Below are 24,775 nucleotides of genomic sequence, written 5' to 3'. Positions count from 1 at the left end.
AATAGAACCCAGTACGTTGTCCTCGATGGTGAGTGTTCATCGGAGGTGAGGGTATCATCTGGAGTGCCCCAGGGAAGTGTGGTAGGTCTGCTGTTGTTTTCTATCTACTTAAATGATCTTTTGGCTAGGATGGATGACAATGTGCTGCTGTTTGCTGATGATGCTGTGGTGTACGGGAAAGCGTCGTCGTTGAGTGACTGTAGGAGGATACGAGATGACTTGGACAGGATTTATGATTGGTGTAAAGAATGGCAGCTAACTCTAAATATAGATAAATGTAAATTAATACAGATGAATTGGAAAAATAATCCAGTAATGTTTGAATACTCCATTAGTAGTGCAGCGCTTGACACAGGCACGTCGAGTAAATATTTGGGCGTAACATTGCAGAGCGATATGAAGTGGGACAAGCATGTAATGGCAGTTGTGGGGAAGGCGGATAGTCGTCTTCGGTTCATTGGTAGAATTTTGGGAAGATGTGGTTCATCTGTAAAGCAGACTGCTAATAAAACACTAATACGACCTGTTCTTGAGTGCTGCCCGAGCGTTTGGGATCCCTACCATGGCGGTTTGAGGGAGGACATAGAAGCAATTCAGAGGTGGGCTGCTAGATTTGTTACTGGTAGGTTTGATCATCACGCGAGTGTTACGGAAATGCTTCAGGAACTCGGGTGGGAGTATCTGGAGGAAAGGAGGCGTTCTTTTCGTGAATCGCTACTGAGGAAATTTAGAGAACCAGCATTTGAGGCTGACTGCAGTACAATTTTACTGCCGCCGACTTATATTTCGCGGAAAGACCACAAAGGTAAGAGAGATTAGGTCTCGTACAGAGGCATATAGGCAGTCGTTTTTCCCTCGTTATGTTTGGGAGTGGAACAGGAAGAGAAGATGCTAGTTGTGGTACGAGGTACCCTGTGCCACGCGCCGTATGGTGGATTGCGGAGTATTTATTTAGATGTAGACGTTGGGATCGAGCACGGCGTTCCGTATTACCCTCCTGAACCCACCGATTCCATATTCTGGTAACAGTTATTGAATCTCGACCAACGCGAGCAGCAATGTCGCGATACGATAAACCACAGTCACGATAGGCTACAATCCGACATTTATCAAAGTCAGAAACGTAATGGTACGCATTCCTGCTCCTTACACGAGGCATCTCAACGTTTCACCAGGGAACGCCGGTCAACTGCTGTTTATGTATGAGAAATCGGTTGGAACCTTTCCTCATGTCAGCACGTTGTAGGTGTCGCCACCGGCGCCAACCTTGTGTGAATGCTCTGAAAAGCTAATCATTTGCATATCACAGCATCTTCTTCCTGTCGGTTACATTTCGCATCTGTAGCACGTCATCTTCGTGGTGTAGCAGTTTCAATGGGCAGTAGTGTATATATAAAGCTTTGAGCAGAGGAAAGACCGTTTGAAGAAATGTGTTGTGGCCAGTGGAGAATGCTTTGAAGGTGATCAAAGTCTGGTTTGAAAACATTAAGGAATAAAGACGTTATGACGTATTTCCCTATATTTTTAATTATTTTTTTTTATTTTTTTGGGTCCACCCTGGTTTTGACGCCCAACAGTACTGCGCAGTTTGAACTGTTGTGGAATATTATTGACAGTGTAGGGGGAGCTGAGGGTGCAGGCGGTCCACTGGAGAAGCCGTGTCGACGTCAGCGGAGCTGGTGGGTCTGGTGATGGGCGCGGGAGGGAGGGAGCAGGTAGTTTGGACGGCAGGCAGCTGTTAATGACGCGCACGCATTCCAGGCCGCTGCGTGACCCACATCGCGTGCGTGGGATTTACGGCTGCGGCTGCTGTTTGGGAAAGGCCTCGTGGCCGAAGTGGACACTGGTTTGACGCTGCCCGCCACAACACACTGTCTGTTGCGACGTTTTCATCTGAAATACAGGGTGCAACTGGGATTAAAAGCGAGACTGACACGAAGTGCAAAATGGCTAAACAGGAATGGCTGGAGGACAAACATAAGGATTTAGAAGCATATATCACTAGGGGGAAGACAGCCCGCCCGGTTTGCCGTGCAGTCTAAAGCCGTCAGCACACGGACCGTGTATCCAAACGTTGAGCGTTGCGCGTGCCGAGTTTCTGACGTCATAGCGTCGACACGATACTAGAAGATATCAGATAGATTATATAATGGTAAGACAGAGATTTAGGAACCAGGTTTTAAATTGTAAGACATTTCCAGGGGCAGATGTGGACTCTGACCACAATCTATTGGTTATGAACTGTAGATTAAAACTGAAGAAACTGCAGAGAGGTGGGAATTTCAGGAGATGGGACCTGGACAAACTGATTAAACCAGAGGTTGTACAAAGTTTCAGCGAGAGCATAAGTGAACAATTGACAGGAATGGGGGAAAGAAATACAGTAGAAGAAGAATGGGTAGCTTTGAGGGATGAAATAGTGCAGGCAGCAGAAGATCAAATAGGTAAAAAGAAGAGGGCTAGTAGAAACCCTTGGGTAACAGAAGAAATATTGAAATTAATTGATGAAAGGAGAAAATATAAAAATGCAGTAAATGAAGCAGGCAAAAAGGAATACAAACGTCTCAAAAATGAAATCGACACGAAGTGCAAAATGGCTAAGCAGGGATGGCTAGAGGACAAATGTAAGGATGTAGAGGCTTGTCTCACTAGGGGTAAGATAGATACTGCCTACAGGAAAATTAAAGAGACCTTTGGAGAGAAGAGAACCACTTGTATGAATATCAAGAGCTCAGATGGCAACCCAGTTCTAAGCAAAGAAGGGAAACCAGAAAGGTGGAAGGAGTATATAGAAGGTCTATACAAGGTCAACGTACTTAAGGACAATATTATGGAAATGGAAGAGAATGTAGATGAAGACGAAATGGGAGATACAATACTGCGTGAAGAGTTTGACAGAGCACTGAAAGACCTGAGTCGAAACAAGGCCCTGGGAGTAGACAGCATTCCATTAGAACTACTGACGGCCTTGGGAGAGCCAGTCATGACAAAACTCTACCATCTGGTGAGCAAGATGTATGAGACAGGCGAAATACCCTCAGACTTCAAGAAGAATATAATAATTCCAATCCCAACGAAAGCAGGTGTTGACTGATGTGAAAGTTACCGTACTATCAGTTTAATAAGTCACAGCTGCAAAATACTAACGCGAATTCTTTACAGACGAATGGAAAAACTGGTAGAAGCGGACCTCGGGGAAGATCAGTTTGGATTCCGTAGAAATGTTGGAACACGTGAGGCAATACTGACCTTACGACTCACCTTAGAAGAAAGATTAAGGAAAGGCAAACCTACATTTCTAGCATTTGTAGACTTAAAGAAAGCTTTTGACAATGTTGACTGGAATACTGTCTTTCAAATTCTGAATTTGGCAGGGGTAAAATACAGGGAGCGAAAGGCTATTTACAATTTGTACAGAAACCAGATGGCAGTTATAAGAGTCGAGCAGCATGAAAGGGAAGCAGTGGTTGGGAAGGGAGTGAGACAGGGTTGTAGCCTATCCCCGATGTTATTCAATCTGTATATTGAGCAAGCAGTAAAGGAAACAAAAGAAAAATTCGGAGTTGGTATTAAAATCCATGGAGAAGAAATAAAAACATTGAGGTTGCTGATGACATTGTAATTCTGTCAGAGACAGCAAAGGACTTGGAAAAGCGGTTGAATGGAATGGACAGTGTCTTGAAAGGAGGATATAAGATGAACATCAACAAAAGCAAAACGAGGATAATGGAATGTAGTCGAATTAAATCGGGTGTGCTGAGGGAATTAGATTAGGTAATGAGACACTTAAAGTAGTAAAGGAGTTTTGCTATTTGGGGAGCAAAATAACTGATGATGGTCGAAGTAGAGAGGATATAAAATGTAGGCTGGCAATGGCACGGAAAACGTTTCTGAAGAAGAGAAATTTGTTAACATCGAGTATAGATCCAAGTGTCAGGAAGTCGTTTCTGCTATATTTGTATGGAGTGTAGCCTTGTATGGAAGTGAAACATGGACGATAAATAGTTTGGACAAGAAGAGAATAGAAGCTTTTGAAATGTAGTGCTACAGAAGAATGCTGAAGATTAGATGGGTAGATCACGTAACTAATGAGGAGGTATTGAATAGAATTGGGGAGAAGAGGAGTTTATGGCACAACTTGACAGTAAGACGGGACCGGTTGGTAGGACATGTTCTGAGGCATCAAGGGATCACAAATTTAGCATTGGAGGGCAGCGTGGAGGGTAAAAATCGTAGAGGGAGACCAAGAGATGAATACACTAAGCACATTCAGAAGGATGTAGGTTACAGTAAGAACTGGGAGATGAAGAAACTTGCACAGGATAGAGTAGCACGGAGAGCTGCATCAAACCAGTCTCAGGACTGAAGACCACAACAACAACAGCGTGGAATAGCACGTTCGGGAGTCTTTCCGACCGTGCAGAGCTATATCTGGCATGTCAGATATTCTGAGCGTGCGTCTGAGCGTTGTCCAATGAGATGGTACAACGCCACCTACGTCACACGCACGCCGTCCCCCTTCAGTACAGAGTTGTGAGGCGCCATATTGGCATTCATTTCAAGCCTATATGTATATATGCCGTTTCTGAGCACCAGCAAATTGAGAATCACTGGAAAGTCCGTTGTTAACTGTGTGATTCGTTCCAGTAAAATAATGACAAACATCATATTCGTGGCAAAAAAGTATTGTAATTTGCGTATTATGAGAGTAGGGTATTTGAAGGCAGCGACGCACTGAAGATCCACCCAAAACGCATTGTACTTGGTACTACTTCCTATAATTAAATTTCAGTTAGTAGCATATCTACGATTAAAGTTTTTAGCAACGGTTAACATAAAATATTGTAGGTCAGTCACATGTCGTTTGTGTAGCGTAATGATTAGCGTCAGTGTCTTGCGCTGACGTGATAATTGGGGTGGCGGTTCGCGTCTCGACGCTTCCATATTTTTTCTTAACATTCGCGTTTCAATTGGGTTCTGATACTTTACTATTAGTTTAATATAAGTATATATCATAATATTTGATGTTATGTAAACCGTTTTTTGAGGGGTGACTTTGTTCGATTGGCTTAATCTACAGGGCAGCTTGCACTACTTATATAAAGATATTTTGCTCCCTTTTCTTTTACGCTTCGTAATTCACATGTTGCAAAGATTCTGCAACTGGGGGGTAGGAACAGTCCTCATGTAAGACTGACCTTGGGGTTTTACTAAAATGTGGGAATGATGAAATAACCAAGAACCAAATTAGTACCGCACTGTTAGTAATGGAACTTTTATAAGCCTGTGTCCTTATTTATTGGACATGGTACTTTCCTTCTCGTGGACGATGCAGGAAATGTACGTTTTAATAGAGCTAACGTGGGAATATTACGCGCGCCCGTTGAGTAAACAGTGTGATTTACGAACTAGAAACATCCTTCAACTGCCGCTGGAGTGCGTTGCGATCGCGTATACAACATTGGGGCCCACGTACCGTATGCACGAGTCGCATCGTTCCTGAGCGTTCAGCAGCACGTTGAACTTGGCACGATCAGCGTTGACGTTCAGCAGCAAGGTCCGTGTGCCGACGGCTTAACGATGCGACTTGTGCATACGGTACGTGGGCCCCAATGTTGTATACGCGATCGCAACGCACTCCAGCGGCAGTTGAAGGATGTTTGTAGTTCGTAAAGCACACTGTTTACTCAACGGGCGTGCGTAAAATTCCCACGTTAGCTCTATTAAAACGTACATTTCCTTCATCGTCCACGAAAAGGAAAGTACCATGTCCAATAAATAAGGACACAGGCTTATAAAAGTTCCATTACTAACAGTGCGGTACAAATTTGGAATACTTCTCCGCATAAGACAAACATTATTTCGTCATTCCCACATTTTAGTAAAACCCCAAGGTCAGTCTTACTTGATCACTGTTCCTACCCAATAGCAGAATCTTTGCAACGTGTGAATTACGAAGCTTAAAAGAAAAAGGAGCAAAATATCTTTATACAAGTAGCGCCAGCTGTCTAGTAGATTAAGCCAATCGAACAAAGTCACCCCTCAAAAAGAGGTGAGCTTTTATTTATATAACACCAAATATTATAACATATACTTATGCGAAACTAATAATAAAGTATCAGAACCTAATAAAAACGTGAACGTTAGGAAAAAAAATTTGGAAGTGTTACGACGCGAACCACTGCCCCAACAAAAACTCAATCCCTGTTCAGAGACGTTACTCATTACGATACACCATCAACAAATTCCTGGGGCTTATACATATGGTCTTACCCCTTGCTAAAAACATCAATCGTAGATAATTATGTTACTAATTGAAATTTAACTATAACAAATTGTACCAAGAACAATGCGTTTTGGGCGGATCTTCAGTGTGTCGCTGCCTTCAAATAGCATACTCTCATAATATGCAAGTTACAATAATTCTTTTGCCACAAATGTGATGTTTCTCATTATTTTATTGGAACGGATCATACAGTTAACAACGGGTTTTCCAGTGATTCTCAATTCTCTGGTGCTCAGAAACGGCATATATATATATATATATATATATATATATATATAGGCTTGAAATGAATGCCAATATGGCGCCTCACAACTCTGTACTGAAGGGAGACGTCGTGCGTGTGACGTAGGTGGCGTTGTGCCATCTCATTGGTCAACGCTCAGACGCACGCTCAGAATATCTGACATGCCAGATATTGCTCTGCACGTTCGGAAAGACTCCCGGACGTGCTATTCCACGCTATGACGTCAGAAACGCGGCACGCTCAACGCTCAACGTTCGGATGCACGGTCCGTGTGCCGACGGCTTAACGAACGGCTTTCCGGGCGGGAAGGAGCGCCTGGTCCCCGGCATGAATCCGCCCGGCGGATTTGTGTCGAGGTCCGGTGAATCGGCCAGTCTGTGGATGGTTTTTAGGCGGTTTTCCATCTGCCTCGGCGAATGCGGGCTTGTTCCCCTTATTCTGCCTCAGTTACACTATGTCGGTGATTACTGCGCAAACAAGTTCTCCATGTACGCGTACACCACCATTACTCTACCACGCAAACGTTGGGTTTACACTCGTCTGGTGTGAGACGTTCCCTGGGGGGTTCCACCGGGGGCCGAACCGCACAATAACCCTGGGTTCGGTGTCGGGCGGCGGAGGGGTGAAGTGGGCTGCGGTAGTCGTCGTGGGGTTGTGGAGCACTGCAGCTGCGGCGGGGACGGAGCCTCTCCGTCGTTTCTAGGCCTGCGGTTAACATACAATACAAGACAGGGGAAATATAGATACCGCCTACTGGAGAATTAAACAGTCCTTTGGAGAAAAGAGAAGGAGCTGCATGAATATGAAGAGCTCAGAGGGAAAGGCAGTCGTCAGCGAATAAGCTGAAAGGTGGAAGGAGTATAGCGGGTCTATAAAAGGGAGATTAACTCGAAGACAGTGTTATAGAAACGGAAGAGGACCCGGATGAAGATATGGTAAATGCGAGCAGAATTTGACAGAGCACTGAAAGATCTGAGTCGTAACAAGGCCCTGGGGGTAGGCGTTATTCCGTCAGAACTACTGATAGCATTGGGGGAGCCAGCCGTGACAAGACTCTTCCATCTGGTGTGTCCCATGCTTCAAGGCGCAAGTCATAATTCCAGCCGGCCGGAGTGGCCGTGAGGTTCTAGGCGCTACAGTCTGGAACCGCGTGCCCGCTACAGTCGCAGGTTCGAATCCTGCCTCGGGCATGGATGTGTGTGATGTCCTTAGGTTAGTTAGGTTTAAGTAGTTCTAAGCTCTAGGGGACTGATGACCTCAGCAATTAAGTCCCATAGTGCTCAGAGCCATTTCCTAATTCCAGTTCCAAAGAAAGCAGGTGCTGTTGTTGTTGTTGTGGTCTTCAGTCCTGAGACTGGTTTGATGCAGCTCTCCATGCTACTCTATCCTGTGCAAACTTCTTCATCTCCCAGTACCTACTGCAACCTACATCCTTCTGAATCTGCTTAGTGTATTCATCTCTTGGTCTCCCTCTACGATTTTTACCCTCCACGCTGCCCTCCAATGCTAAATTTGGTGATCCCTTGATGCCTCAAAACATGTCCTACCAACCGATCTCTTCTTCTAGTCAAGTTGTGCCACAAACTTCTCTTCTCACCAATCCTATTCAATAATTCCTCATTAGTTACGTGATCTAACCACCTTATCTTCAGCATTCTTCTGTAGCACCACATTTCGAAAGCTTCTATTCTCTTCTTGTCCACACTAGTTATCGTCCATGTTTCACTTCCATACATGGCTACACTCCATACAAATACTTTTAGAAACGACTTCCTGACACATAAATCAATACTCAATGTTAACAAATTTCTCTTCTTCAGAAACACTTTCCTTGCCATTGCCAATCTACATTTTATTTCCTCTCTACTTCGCCAATCATCAGTTATTTCGCTCTCCAAACAACAACCTCAAAGTTTTTACTTCTTCTCCATGAATTTTAATACCTACTCCGAATTTTTCTTTTGTTTCCTTTACTGCTTGCTCAATATACAGATTGAATAACATCGGGGATAGGCTACAACCCTGTCTCACTCCCTTCCCAACCACTGCTTCCCTTTCATGCCGCTCGACTCTTATAACTGCCATCTGGTTTCTGTACAAATTGTAAATAGCCTTTCGCTCCCTGTATTTTACCCCTGCCAAATTCAGAATTTGAAAGAGAGTATTCCAGTCAACATTGTCAAAAGCTTTCTCTAAGTCTACAATTGCTAGAAATGTAGGTTTGCCTTTCCTTAATCTTTCTTCTAAGGTGAGTCGTAAGGTCAGTATTGCCTCACGTGTTCCAACATTTCTACGGAATCCAAACTGATCTTCCCTGAGGTCCGCTTCTACCAGTTTTTCCATTCGTCTGTAAAGAATTCGCGTTAATATTTTGCAGCTGTGACTTATTCAACTGATAGTTCGGTAATTTTCACATCTGTCAACACCTGCTTTCTTTGGGATTGGAATTATTATATTCTTCTTGAAGTCTGAGGGTATTTCGCCTGTCTCATACATCTTGCTCACTAGATGGTAGAGTTTTGTCATGACTGGCTCACCCAAGGCCATCAGTAGTTCTAATGGAATGTTGTCTACTCCCGGGGCCTTGTTTCGACTCAGGTCTTTCAGTGCTCTGTCAAACTCTTCACGCAGTATCTTATCTCCCATTTCATCTTCATCTACATCCTCTTCCATTTCCATAATATTGTCCTCAAGTACTTCGCCCTTGTATAAACCCTCTATATACTCCTTCCACCTTTCTGGTTTCCCTTCTTTGCTTAGAACTATCAGTTGAATAAGTCACAGCTGCAAAATACTCCCTCCACCTTTCTGGTTTCCCTTCTTTGCTTCGAACTGGGTTGCCATCTGAGCTCTTGATATTCATAGAAGTGGTTCTCTTTTCTCCAAAGGTCTCTTTAATTTTCCTGTAGGCAGTATCTATCTTACCCCTAGTGAGACAAGCCTCTACATCCTTACATTTGTCCTCTAGCCATCCCTGCTTAGCCATTTTGCACTTCCTGGCGATTTCATTTTTGTGACGTTTGTATTCCTTTTTGCCTGCTTCATTTACTGCATTTTTATATTTTCTCCTTTCATCAATTAAATTCAATATTTCTTCTGTTACCCAAGAATTTCTATTAGCCCTCGTCTTTTTACCTACTTGATCCTCTGCTGCCTTCACTACTTCATCCCTCAGAGCTGCCCATTCTTCTTCTACTGTATTTCTTTCCCCCATTCCTGTCAATTGTTCCCTTATGCTCTCCCTGAAACTCTCTACAACCTCTGGTTCTTTCAGTTTATCCAGGTCCCATCTCCTTAAATTCCCACCTTTTTGCAGTTTCTTCAGTTTCAATCTGCAGATCATAACCAATAGATTGTGGTCAGAATCCACATCTGCCCCTGGAAATGTCTTACAATTTAAAACCTGGTTCCTAAATCTCTGTCTTACCATTATATAATCTATCTGATACCTTTTAGTATCTCCAGGATTCTTTCAGGTATACAACCTTCTTTTATGATTCTTGAACCAAGTTTTAGCTATGATTAGGTTATGCTCTGTGCAAAATTCTGCCAGACCGCTTCCTCTTTCATTTCTTCCCCCCAATCCATATTCGCCTACTATGTTTCCTTCTCTCCCTTTTCCTACTGACGAATTCCAGTCACCCATGACTATTAAATTTTCGTCTCCCTTCACTACCTGAATAATTTCTTTTATCTCGTCATACATTTCATCAATTTCTTCATCATCTGCAGAGCTAGTTGGCATATAAACTTGTACTACTGTAGTAGGCATGGGCTTTTTTTGTCTATCTTGGCCACAATAATGCGTTCATTATGCTGTTTGTAGTAGATAACCCGCACTCCTATTTTTTTTATTCATTATTAAACCTAGTCCTGCATTACACCTATTTGATTTTGTATTTATAACCCTGTAGTCACCTGACCAAAAGTCTTGTTCCTCCTGCCACCGAACTTCACTAATTCCCACTATATCTAACTTTAACCTATCCATTTCCCTTTTTAAATTTTCTAACCTACCTGCCCGATTAAGGGATCTGACATTCCACGCTCCAATCCGTAGAACGCCAGTTTTCTTTCTCCTGATAACGACGTCCTCTTGAGTAGTCCCCGCCCGCAGATCCGAATGGGGGACTATTTTACCTCCGGAATATTTTACCCAAGAGGACGCCATCATCATTTAAGCATACAACAAACCTGCATGCCCTCGGGAAAAATTACGGCTGTAGTTTCCCCTTGCTTTCAGCCATTCGCAGTACCAGCTCAGCGAGGCCGTTTTGGTTAATGTTACAAGGCCAGATCAGTCAGTCATCCAGACTGTTGCCCCTGCAACTACTGAAAAGGCTGCTGCCCCTCTTCAGGAACCACACGTTTGTCTGGCCTCTCAACAGATACCCCTCCGTTGTGGTTGCACCTACGGTACGGCCATCTGTATCGCTGAGGCACGCAAGCCTCCCCACCAACGGCAAGGTCCATGGTTCATGGGGGGGGAAGCAGGTGCTAACAGGTGTGAATAATACCGGACTGTCACTTTAATAAGTCACGGTTACAAAATACTAACACGAATTTCTTACAGAAGAATGGAAATACTGGTAAAAGGCGCCCTCAGGGAGGATCACTTCGGATTCCGGAGAAACGCAGAAATACCTGAGGCAGTATTGACCCTACAACTTATCTTAGAGGATAGGCTACCGAAAGGATAACCTACATTTATAGCATTTCTAGTCAGAGAACGGTTTTGACCATGTTGACTGCAATACTGTCATTAAACTTCCTGAGGTAGCTGGGACGAAATACTGGAACCGGGAGGCTATTCAAAAATGTTCAGATGGCTCTAAGCACTATGGGGCTTAACATCTGAGGTCATCAGTCCCCTAGACTTAGATCTACGTAAACCTAACCAACCTAAGGACATCACACACATCCATGCCCGAGGCAGGATTCGAACCTGCGACCGTAGCAGCAGCGCGGTTTCGGACTGAAGCGTCTAGAACTGCTCGTCCACAGGGGCCGACGAAAGGCTATTTACAAGGTGTAAAGACTATGTCGAGAGGCATGAAAGGAAAGCAGTGGCTGTGAAGGGAATGAAACAGGATTTTAGCCTATCCCCAATGTTATTAAATCGGTACACTGAGCGAGAAGTAAAGGAGAGCAAAGAAAAATTTGGGGCAGGAATCAAAGTCCAGGCAGAAGAAGTAAGATCTTTGAGATTATCCAGTGATATTGGAATTCTGTCAGGGACAGAAAAGGTCTTGGAAGAGCAGATGAATGAAATGAACAGTGTCTTCAAAATAGGATATAAGACGAAAATTAACAAAAGCAGAACAAAGATCATTACATATAGTTGAATTAAATCAAGTGACGCTGAGGGAATTAGATTATTAAACGAGACACTAAAATTAGTAGATGAGTGTTGCTATTCAGGCAGCAAAATACACTCCCGGAAATTGAAATAAGAACACCGTGAATTCATTGTCCCAGGAAGGGGAAACTTTATTGACACATTCCTGGGGTCAGATACATCACATGATCACACTGACAGAACCACAGGCACACAGACACAGGCAACAGAGCATGCACAATGTCGGCACTAGTACAGTGTATATCCACCTTTCGCAGCAATGCAGGCTGCTATTCTCCCATGGAGACGATCGTAGAGATGCTGGATGTAGTCCTGTGGAACGGCTTGCCATGCCATTTCCACCTGGCGCCTCAGTTGGACCAGCGTTCGTGCTGGACGTGCAGACCGCGTGAGACGACGCTTCATCCAGTCCCAAACATGCTCAATGGGGGACAGATCCGGAGATCTTGCTGGCCAGGGTAGTTGACTTACACCTTCTAGAGCACGTTGGGTGGCACGGGATACATGCGGACGTGCATTGTCCTGTTGGAACAGCAAGTTCCCTTGCCGGTCTAGGAATGGTAGAACGATGGGTTCGATGACGGTTTGGATGTACCGTGCACTATTCAGTGTCCCCTCGACGATCACCAGTGGTGTACAGCCAGTGTAGGAGATCGCTCCCCACACCATGATGCCGGGTGTTGGCCCTGTGTGCCTCGGTCGTATGCAGTCCTGATTGTGGCGCTGACCTGCACGGCGCCAAACACGCATACGACCATCATTGGCACCAAGGCAGAAGCGACTCTCATCGCTGAAGACGACACGTCTCCATTCGTCCCTCCATTCACGCCTGTCGCGACACCACTGGAGGCGGGCTGCACGATGTTGGGGCGTGAGCGGAAGACGGCCTAATGGTGTGCGGGACCGTAGCCCAGCTTCATGGAGATGGTTGCGAATGGTCCTCACCGATACCCCAGGAGCAACAGTGTCCCTAATTTGCTGGGAAGTGGCGGTGCGGTCCCCTACGGCACTGCGTAGGATCCTACGGTCTTGGCGTGCATCCGTGCGTCGCTGCGGTCCGGTCCCAGGTCGACGGGCACGTGCACCTTCCGCCGACCACTGGCGACAACATCGATGTACTGAGGAGACCTCACGCCCCACGTGTTGAGCAATTCGGCGGTACGTCCACCCGGCCTCCCGCATGCCCACTATACGCCCTCGCTCAAAGTCCGTCAACTGCACATACGGTTCACGTCCACCCTGTCGCGGCATGCTACCAGTGTTAAAGGCTGCGATGGAGCTCCGTATGCCACGGCAAACTGGCTGACACTGACGGCGGCGGTGCACAAATGCTGCGCAGCTAGCGCCATTCGACGGCCAACACCGCGGTTCCTGGTGTGTCCGCTGTGCCGTGCGTGTGATCATTGCCTGTACAGCCCTCTCGCAGTGTCCGGAGCAAGTATGGTGGGTCTGACACACCGGTGTCAGTGTGTTCTTTTTTCCATTTCCGGGAGTGTAACTGATGATGGACGATGTAGAGAGGTTATAAAATATAGACTGGCAACGTCAAAAAAACCGTTTCTGAAAAAGAGAAATTTCTTAGATTATAGCTTTAAGTGCCAGGAAGTCTTTTCTGAAGGTATTCGTCTGTAGTGTATGGAAGTGAAACATGGACGATAAACAGTTTAGCCAAGAAGAGAAGAGGGGCTTTTGAAGTGTAATGCTACAGTAGAATGCTGACGGGTAGGCTTCGTAACTAATGATGTACTTACTAGAATTGCGGAGAAGAAAACATTGGTGGCAAAACCTGACTGGAAGAAGGGATCGATTGATAGGACACATTCTGTAACCTCCAGGGATTACCAGTTTGATATTGAAGGGGAAGTGTGAGGGCTAAAAGTCGTGGAGGAAGACCAACAGATGAATACAGTAAGCAGATTCAGAAGGATGTAGGTTGCAGTAGGTACTGGGAGATGAAGAGGCTTGCACAGGATAGAGTAGCATGGGCAACTGCATCATACCTGTCTTCAGACTGAAGACCTCAACAACAACAACAACAACAACAACTAGAATAGGTCATCTTTACTTCCCTAGTTTTCCCGTATTTTGACTGTATTTTTTTCAGTTTCCCGACTCACGCGGTTTAAAAACATTTCTCCCGTACTTCATACAAATATACAGAGTGTCAGGAAAGTCTTTCCCTGATTACACAAATTGATAACTCAGGCTAGAAGTATGATACAAATATGAAACTGGTGTCTAATTGTTTACAAACTATCAAAGTTTTTTTCACACATCACCACTCCACTGACAAAAAAGGTCGCTTCGTCGGAAAAGGCGTCTGAGATAACCATCATCGTTCTCAATACGTGATAGCATTTCGACCGCAAAGTCATATCGACGTGTACTGTCATTGGGCAACAAGGCCGAACTATTTGCACTTTGTATGCACGAAACAATAAACGTTTCTGTAAAATATCGTGAAGAGGGCTTTTTGGCATCTGTAATTCACGTGAGGCCCTGCGCACCGATTTCTTCGGACTTGGCAGAAAAGACTGCCTTACAGCTTCCACCCTGTCTGCTGAGGTTCTCGGTCGACCAGACCTCGGAAGATCAGCAACCGATCCTGTGTTCTTGAACTTCTCATACCAGGCTTTAATGCTCTTGACATCAGGTGGATTCCTTCCAAATGTTGTCTGGAAGAGTCTCTGCACTGTGGTTGGTGCTCGTGTCTCATGGTACCAGAGGACACACTGTGCCTTCTCATTGGTTAACATGGCTTCTTGGGCACTGCACCTCAGCCACTACTTACGTACTGCGAACCCAAAACAGAAAAAAAAACTTTGATAGTTGTAAACAATTCGACACAAGTCAATTTATGTAATCAAGGAAAGTCTTTTCGGACACCCTGCAATACTGTGTGCAGATTACTTAACGCATTTCTTCTTTGCTTAACCAGAAAAATTAATTTCAGTGGGCTACAAGACTTTTTAAAATATTTTGAACGTGATGTAAATGGAGATGAACTGTATGATGAGTTCTGAAGTGTGAGGGAAATTTCAAAGGGTAATGTCAGTCTTGCTGGCAAAGTTTGTGAGAAATAGGTGTCTGTGTTTTGTGATTCTAAATACAAAGGAATTAGCGTACAGATTTTGAAAAAAAAAGTCGCTGTGTTTTCTTACGAGTATCCTACGATCTGACGCCCACACACAGTGTCTTCAGTTATAAGTATTTAGTGGACAGATGTGAGAAACATTAAAACTGAAATGCAAATTATAACAAATTTCAATTTAACCTCTTAAGAATTTTGTCAAATATGTGAATGATCGGTTTCTTTCCGAATGCATGTTAGATTGTAAATATTTGTAACCGTGTTCGGCAATTCTAGTGTTTTATGTATTTTAAGTGCATGAGATTAAAAGTTCCATTAGACTCATTAAAGGAAAAAATTTAAATAGTATAGGAAACGTCGATAGGGTAGTGTTACATCGTACATCGTGTAGCATGTTAGCAGTTTTTAGAATCTCCTTTATTTTCAGTTAGAAAACCTGGTAATCCTACGTGTAACAAAAAGGTATGTCCAAACTTCCTATTATAACACCGCTGATAAGAAGAGTGTCCATCTCAGTCGTAGATAAAACTTTATGCATGGAGCAGTAAAATAAAATAAAAAAAAATGCACAGCCGGCAAATCCACAGTGCTTACGGAGTATGTGGCTAATTATTATGGATCGCACGTGTTGGGATGTCAGGTAGAGAGCACACATGTCAAGTGAGGTGGTCTCCGCGATTTGTCGAGCTGGAAACCCTCGTCTCGGGTGAGCAGGTTGTCTGCTACTTGCACTTCCACAGCTTCCTTGACCACTGAATCCCAGTAGGATCAGGCTGTAGCCAGTATTTTAACTTTCCCATACTCGGTGAAATGTCCTGTGGAAATACAGTATTCAGCCTCTGCAGATTTATTGCATTGTAGAAGACGGGTTTACAGCTAGTGCTCAATCAGATGTTCTGTACAGTGCGTATAGTTTGCTCTTTGTACTTATAATTTACTGTACTGACAAAGAACTTCAAATGAACCCGCCTTTAGTAAAAGTTAGAGTTGCGCTCTACAGCTCGATAGGTTTGGTACAATACGCAACTGACGTAGTAAATCGTAGGATTTTTTTATTTTTATTTTTTTTATTTTTGTTTTCTTATTTGGCCTTTGAGTGTGTACTCAATTTTGCCATCGGCAACACATAGTGACAATGTACACATAATTGAATAAACAAATACAGAAATGCATATTTACAAGAATAAAAAGCTTAACTGTTTCAGTTTTGTACATAATGTTTTAAAAATTGAATTGAATTGGAAAATAATTAAAAGTGTCTTGGCTTACAATTCACACCACTTCTGAAATATCTTCACCAGCAAGATATATTTATAATTTATGTACAGTACTGGTACGGAAAGAAACAAATGAATGTGTCAGAGAAACCGGTAGCCGACAATTTGTCTGATTTCAAGAGTCAGCTGCCGTGGCACCCATCTTGCAGACACTTTGTGAAACTGGAGCACATCATGCACAGTGTGGCGTGCTGACCCATGACTAATCTGTAAACATGCTGCAATGTCGTTCAGTGTCACTCAGCGGTTTTCCTTCACTATGGCTTCAACTGCTGCAATGTTCTGTGGAGTCACAACTCGTTGTGCCTGACCTGGACGAGGAGCATCTTCCACTGAAGTCACACCATTTGCGAACTTCCTACTCCATTCGTAGACTTATTGCTGTGACAAACACGCATCACCGTATTGAACCTTTATTCGTCGATAAATTTCAATAGGGTTCACACCTTCACTACGCAAAAACCGAACAACAGAACGCTGTTCTTCCCTGGTGCAAGTCGCAAGTGGGGCGGCCATCTTTATACTGATACTGCAACGGTATGTGAGCATCTGCACTATGCTGCCACCTTCAGGCCGTTCTGCACGCTGTTTGTAGCACGCTTACCAACTTACAGGATGTTGTTGTTGTGGTCTTCAGTCCTGAGACTGGTTTGATGCAGCTCTCCATGCTACTCTATCCTGTGCAAGCCTCTTCATCTCCCAGTCCCTACTGCAGCCTTCATCCATCTGAATCTGCTTAGTGTATTCATCTCTTGGTCTCCCTCTACGATTTTTACCCTCCACGCTGCCCTCCAATACTAAATTGGTGATCCCTTGACGCCTCAGAACATGTCCTACCAACCGATACCTCCTTCTAGTCAAGTTGTGCCACAAACTCCTCTTCTCCGCAATCCTATTCAATACCTCCTCATTAGCTATGTGATCTACCCATCTAATCTTCAGCATTCTTCTGTAGAACCACATTTCGAAAGCCTCTATTCTCTTCTTGTCCAAACTATTTATCGTCCATGTTTCACTTCCATACATGGCTACACTCCATACAAATACTTTCAGAAACGACTTCCTGACACTTAAATCAATACTGGATGTTAACAAATTTCTCTTCTTTAGAAACGCTTTCCTTGCCATTGCCAGTCTACATTTGATATCCTCTCTACTTCGACCATCATCAGTTATTTTGCTCCCCAAATAGCAAAACTCCTTTACTGCTTTAAGTGTCTCATTTCCTAATCTAATTCCCGCAGTATCACCCGACATAATTCGACTACATTCCATTATCCTCGTTTTGCTTTTGTTGATGTTCATCTTATACCCTCCTTTCAAGACACTGTCTATTCCGTCAACTGCTCTTCCAAGTCCTTTGCTGTCTCTTACAGGATAACGGCGCGAAATTTCATTTTGTTATTACAAGTTTAAGGTTTTCATTAGACTCTCCCTCGTAAATAAGAAAAAAGTTCATAAGTGATAAGTAAAAGGCGAAACATGTCTGGGAGAAATTAAATAAATTGCAGCGAGAGACGGTGGTTTTTATTTTCAGAATGAATATTGCACGAATGATGTCTGCACTTTCCCAGTTAAGCAGTAAGAAAAGGCAGTGGTAGCTTCCAAAGCTGTAGTGAACTGCCGCTACCGCCTTGTAAGAACGCGATGCCCTGACCGTGGACATCTGACAGTTCGTGCTTAACGACCAGCCTGTATTCCTTGCGAAGTCCTGAACGCCAGCCGGTAAACAAACCGTATACCGGTCTGTCCCGCAATACAGCTACGTCCACTAGCCCGTCCCTTTCGTGTTTCGGAGCCGTTGTCACGGGAGCCGGAGCACATCCTCCAGCAGCTAACAGCCCTGGACTACTTTCTGGAGGCGCTCATCTGAATAACGCTTTCCGGTTCCGGTTTGCATACGCGCTCCAGCGCGTGGGAGCCTCAGGAGGAAGGAAGGAAAGTGGCAACATCCCGCGAAGTTCCCAGCCGCGGAAAGCGCGAGGCGATCTCATTCCACGTCAGGAAGAACGGGCCGACACTGTGCGAACTTGCTTGCCGGAGGCAATTATCACGCGAGCAGCGAGACAAAACGTGCTGTGAATGTAGTTTACGTGCGATGTTGTTCAGTCTGTATAGTGAACAAAGAGGAGAGGAAACCAAGTACAGTTTTGGAAACAGCGATCGTGTGAGACCCAACTCGCTTTATTTGTTCATGTGACCCAGAAAATATTAGATACAGGCTCCCAGGTAGATGCCATTTTCCTTCAATACAGTTCCGCACTGTCGCCTGAAAAAGTAAGAGCCTACGGAATATCAGACCAGCTGTGTGGCTGGATTGAAGAGTTTTTAGCAAACAGAACACAGCATGTTGTTGTCAATGGAGAGACGTCTACAGACGTTAAAGTAACCTCTGGCGTGCCACAGGGGTGTGTTATGGGACCATTGCTTTTCACAGTATATATAAATGACCTAGTAGATAGTGTCGGAAGTTCCATGCGGCTTTTCGCGGATGACGCTGTAGTATACAGAGAAGTTGCAGCATTAGAAAATTGTAGCGAAATGCAGGAAGATCTGCAGCGGATAGGCACTTGGTGCAGGGAGTGGCAACTGACCCTTAACATAGACAAATGTAATGTGTTGCGAATACATAGAAAGAAGGATCCTTTATTGTATGATTATATGATAGCGGAACAAACACTGGTAGCAGTTAGTTCTGTAAAATATCTGGGAGTATGCCTGCGGAATGATTTGAAGTGAGATGATCATACAAAATTAATTGTTGGTACGGCGGGCACCAGGTTGAGATTCAGTGGGAGAGTCCTTAGAAAATGTAGTCCATCAACAAAGGAGGTAGCTTACAAAACACTCGTTCGGCCTATACTCGAGTATTGCTCATCAGTGTGGGATCCGTACCAGGTCGGGTTGACAGTGGAGATAGAGAAGATCCAAAGAAGAGCGGCGCGTTTCGTCACAGGGTTATTTGGTAAGCGTGATAGCGTTCCGGAGATGTTCAGCAAACTCTAGTGTGGCCGAGCGGTTCTAGGCGCTACAGTCTGGAACCACGCTGCTGCTACGGTCGCAGGTTCGAATCCTTCCTCGGGCATGGATGTGTGTGATGTCGTTAGGTTAGTTAGGTTTAAGTAGTTCTAAGTTCTAGGGGACTGATGACCTCAGAAGTTGTCCCATAGTGCTCAGAGCCATTTTTTTGAAACTCAAGTGGCAGACTCTGCAAGAGAGGCGCTCTGCATCGCGGTGTAGCTTGCAGTCCAGGTTTCGAGAGGGTGCGTTTCTGGATGAGGTATCGAATATATTGCTTCCCCCTACTTATACCCCCCGAGGAGATCACGAATGTAAAATGAGAGAGATTCGAGCGCGTACGGAGGCTTTCCGGCAATCGTTCTTCCCGCGAACCATACGCGACTGGAACAGGAAAGGGAGGTAATGACAGTGGCACGTAAAGTGCCCTCCGCCACACACCGTTGGGTGGCTTGCGGAGTATAAATGTAGATGTAGATGTAGAAAGAGAATTAGCGTTCGGAGAGAAGAAATAAGAACACTGAAGCGTGCCGATGACATTGTAATGAGGTCGGAGGCGACAACCGACTTCAAAGAGCAGTGGCAAGTAGTGGACAGTGTGTTGAAAGGAAGATATACACTGAAAAGCCAAAGAAACTGGTACACCTGCTTAATATCGTGTAGGGCCCCCGCGAGCTCGCAGAAGTGCCGCAGCACGACGTCGCATAGACTCGACTAATGTCTGAAGCAGTGCTGGAGGGAACTGACACCATGAATCCTGCAGGGATGTCCAGAAATCAGTAACAGTACGAGGGGGCGGAGATCTCATCTGAACAGCACGTTACAAACCATCCCAGATATGCTCAATAATGTTCATGTCTGGGGGGGGGGGGGGGGTTACGGCCAGTGGAAGTGTTTAAATTCCGAAGAGTGTTCCTGGAGCCACTATCTAGCAATTCTGGACGTGTGAGGTGTCGCAGTGTCCTGTTGGAATTGCCGAAGTCCGTCGGCATGCACAATGGACATGAATGGATGCAGGGGATCAGACAGGATGCCGACGTACCTGTCACTGTCAGAGTTATATCTAGTCGTATTAGCCGTACCTTATCACTCCAACTGCACCATTACAGAGACTGCACCAGATTTCGTTTTTGGTCAAGCGTGAGCAATCGCAGAACCCATCTTGCGGATAGCTTTCTCATGTCCAAATGTTTATGCAAAATATTATGTATCCATTCATTCGAGATGCCCAGAGCACTAGCAATCTCACGCACCTTAATTCTTCTGTCATCCATCATCATATCATGGATTTTATCAATGATTTATGGAGTTGTAACCTCCACAGGGCGTCGAGAACATTTAGCATCACTTGTGCCCATATGGCCACTCTGAAAATTTTTATCAAGCTTCTCTTTAGTCTCCTGAGGCGTTTTGCCTTTTATAAAGTAATGTTTCATCACCATACGAAATTCTTTTTCGTCCATTTTTCGACAATCACTCGACTTCCTTGCTTCACACGAATGCCAAACACAATTAAATAGACCAATATGGCTGAAACTTGGTGTGCGTTCTTTCCAAAGATGCTATAAACTAGACATGACCTCGATACGCGCCGGTGGTGCCATCTCTCGGACTTTTCAAACGCCCCTCATATACGCCTCTGTTGCCACCAGAGGGGTGTAAACTGTGTGTAAAATGGAGGCCAGTTATCCTCCCTCCCATAATGCCGCACCATACATTAGCCCGCCAAGGTCGCTGATGTTCCACTTGTCGCCGCCATCGTCGATTTTCCGTTGCTCATATAGTTCATAGTATGCCGGTTTACGTTACCGCTGTTGGTAAATGACGCTTCGTCGCTAAATAGAACGCGTGCAAAAAATCTGTCATCGTCCCGTAATTTCTCTTGTGCCCACTGGCAGAACTGTACACGACGTTCAAAGTCGTCGCCATGCAATTCCTGGTGCATAGAAATATGGTACCGCTGCAATCGATGTTGATGTAGCATTGTCAACACCGACGTTTCTGAGATTCCCGATTCTCGCGCAATTGGTCAGCTACTGATGTGCGGATTAGCCGCGACAGCAGCTAAAACATCTGCTTGGGCATCATCATTTGTTGCAGGTCGTGGTTGACGTTTCACATGTGGCTGAACACTTCCTGTTTCCTTAAATAATGTAAGTATCCGGCGAACTGTCCGGACTCTTGTATGATGTCGTCCAGAATACCGAGCAGCATACATAGCACACGCCCGTTGGGCATTTTGATCACAGTAGCCATACATCAACACGATATCGACCTTTTCCGCAATTGGTAAACGGTCCATTTTAACACGGGTAATGTAACACGAAGCAAATACCGTCCGCACTGACGGAATGTTACGTGATACCACGTACTTATGCGTTTGTGACTATTACAGCGCCATCTATCACAAAGCGAAAAATGTGGTCCAGCTAAAACATTCGTATTTCTTTACGTACTACACGAATATGTAATAAAAATGGAGGTTCCTATTTAAAAAAAAAACGCAGTTGATATCCGTTTTTGCTATGGCAGCGCCAACCGTAGCGCCATCTGGTTTCCCCCTTCAAGCTAGACGAGTTTCGTTCTTTGTAGTTTTTTCGTTTGACGCTTATTTCGTGAGATATTTCGCCCGGTCACTATAAATGGACCACCCTGTAGAGTGACCTAGTGCTTGAGGGTGTTAACATTTTTTTTTCAGCATATGTTCCATCTGAAGCAGTAGATCGTCGCAGTTCATCTCGGATTTGTGATGACAGCGGCGAACTGACATGTTGGCCTTCCCTGTGTGTTGCAGGAGCTGCTGCTGGACGGCAACGCGCTGTCTGAGGTCCCCGCTTCGTCCCTCAACGGACCCCGGGCGCTGTCCGTGCTGTCGCTGTCCGGAAACCGCATAGGTAGGGACGCCACTGCGCCTTAATGGCGCCAGCAATAGCTCAGGGAGACCAGCGGACGGCGTTACCCAGCGAATTTCACGTTACACGGATCATTTGTACAATTAATCGTAATTATGTAGGACGGGTAATTGTACACTACTGGCCATTAAAATTGCTACAACAAGAAGAATCGGGTATTCATTGGACAAATATATTATACTACAACTGACATGTGATTACATTTTCACGCAATTTGGGTGCATAGACCCTGAAAAATCAATGCCAAGAACAACCACCTCTGGCCGTAACAACGGCCTTGATACGCCTGGGCATTGAGCCAAAGAGAGCTTGGATGGCGTGTACAGGTACAGCTGCCCATGCAGCTTCAACACGATACCACAGTTCATCAAGAGTAGTGACTGGCGTGTTGTGACGAGCCAGTTGCTCGGCCACCATTGACCAGACGTTTTCAATTGATCTGGAGAATGTGCTGGCCAGGGCAGCAGTCGAACATTTTCTGTATCCAGAAAGGCCCGTACAGGACCTCCAACATGCGGTCGTGCATTATAGTGCTGAAATGTAGGGTTTCGCAGGAATCGAATGAAGGGTAGAGCCACGGGACGTAACACATCTGAAATGTAACGTCCACTGTTCAAAGTGCCGTCAATGCGAACAAGAGGTGACCGAGACGTGTAACCGATGGCACCCCATACCATCACGCCAGGTGATACGCCAGTACGGCGATGACGGATACACGCTTCCAATGTGTGTTCACCGCGACGTCGCCAAACACGGATGCGACCATCATGATGCTGTAAAGAGAACCTGGATTCATCCCAAAAAATGACGTTTTGCCGTTCGTGCTCCCAGGTTCGTCGTAGAGTACACCATCGCAGGCGCTCCTGTCTGTGATGCAACGTCAAGGGTAACCGGAGCCATGGTCTCCGAGCTGATAGTCCATGCTGCTGCAAACGTCGTCCAACTGTTCGTGCAGACGGTTGTTGTCTTGTAAACGTCCCCATCTGTTGACTCAGGGATCTAGACATGGCTGCACGATCCGTTACAGCCGTGCGGGTAAGATGCCTCTCATCTCCATTGTGAGTGATACGAGGCCGTTGGGATCCAGCACGGCGTTCCGTATTACCCTCCTGATTCCATATTCTGCTAACAGTCATTGGCTCTCGACCAACGCGAGCAGCAATGTCACGATAAACCGCAATCGCTATACGCTACAATCCGACCTTTATCAAAGTCGGAAACGTGATGGTACGCATTTCTCCTCCTTACACGAGGCATCACAACAACGTTTCACCAGAGTCAACTGCTGTTTGTGTATGAGAAATCGGTTGGAAACTTTCCTAATGTCAGCACGTTGCAGGTGTCGCCACCGGCGCCAACCTTGTGTGCATGCTCTGAAAAGCTAATTATTTGCATATCACAGCATCTTCTTCCTGTCGGTTAAATATCGCGTCTTTAGTACGTCATCTTCGTGGTGTAGTAATTTTAATGGCCATTAGTGTACATTCGTAGTATACATTTGTACCTATGAGTTTCGTTTATTAAATAATCAGTACACCTCTAAATCTCTCAAGGGTCGAGTTCCTACGCATAAGGCGGCCTAAAACATGAGTTAATGTGTCAAACATTACATTACATTGGAAGTACTTTTTGTTCCAGTTGATTCATCCTGAGGGTATCCTCCAGGATGTAGAACATGGCACAAAAAATACGAGGGTGGTTTGAAAGGTTCTCGGAATCACCACGACACGTCAGCGCTAGCGCAACGAGTTGTTTACGTTTTATTCATTGGACTGTTTGCCTGTAAACACGAGCCACGTAAGTGCTCTGGGAAGACAGCCGGGGATGGTGACGTGGCTATGTTGTTCCCGTGTAGTGATTAAGTACTTCGTGAAGAAAGGTATGAAAGCAAAGGACATTCACACAGATTTCCACAATACACTGGGGGACTCTGCTCCTTCATATTCAACTGTTGCCAAGTGGACAATTGAATTTAAATTTGGTCGGGAGAGCTTAGATGGCAACCCGCGAAGTAGTCGGGCAAGATGTGTCACTACCCCAGAAATCACTGCAAAAGTGCACAAAATAGTCGTGGAGAATTGAAAGTGTGTGAAATTGCTCACGATTGCCAGATGTCATCTGAAAGGGTATTGGAATTAGAAATGGAACAATTATTTGCAAGATGGGTGCCGCGATTCTTGACGCTGGATCAAAAACGCACGAGAATAGACATATCGGAACAATGTGTGGTTCATATTAGGAGAAAAGAACAAGATTTTTTGCGCTGGTTTGTGACCATAGATGAAATTTGGGTGTACTACTATACTCTAGAGACAAAACAACAGTCAAAGCAGTGGAAACATGCTGATTCTCCGCCACCAAAGAAAGCAAAGCCAATTCCTTCGGCAGAAAGGGTCATGGCATCAGTGCTGTGGGGTGCGAAGGGGATTCTGTTTGTAGATTATCTCCCCACTGGGCGAACAATTACTGGAGAATATTATGCAAAATTGCAACAAAAGAAACGCAAAAAAGTCAGATTTAGCAAGGAAGAAAGTCATCTTCCACCAAGACAATGCACGCCCGCAGACATGGGTCGTAGTCACGGAAAA

General features: G+C 44.9%; 1 protein-coding gene across 1 annotated transcript in view; it reads left to right on the top strand.

Annotated features, from left to right (window-relative positions):
• Positions 1-24,775, top strand: part of LOC124719034 (chondroadherin-like protein) — a 174,832-nt gene that overhangs the window by 29,468 nt on the left and 120,589 nt on the right. Inside the window, exon 3 of the mRNA XM_047244702.1 lies at positions 22,070-22,169. Coding sequence (XP_047100658.1) covers positions 22,070-22,169 — 100 coding nt within the window. The remainder of the gene's footprint in view (positions 1-22,069; positions 22,170-24,775) is intronic.

This window comes from Schistocerca piceifrons, chromosome 10, assembly GCF_021461385.2.
Source record: "Schistocerca piceifrons isolate TAMUIC-IGC-003096 chromosome 10, iqSchPice1.1, whole genome shotgun sequence".
NCBI lineage: Eukaryota > Metazoa > Arthropoda > Insecta > Orthoptera > Acrididae > Schistocerca > Schistocerca piceifrons.
The sequence above is the reverse complement of the archived record's forward strand: the minus strand, read 5'-3'. Positions and strand labels throughout refer to the sequence as shown.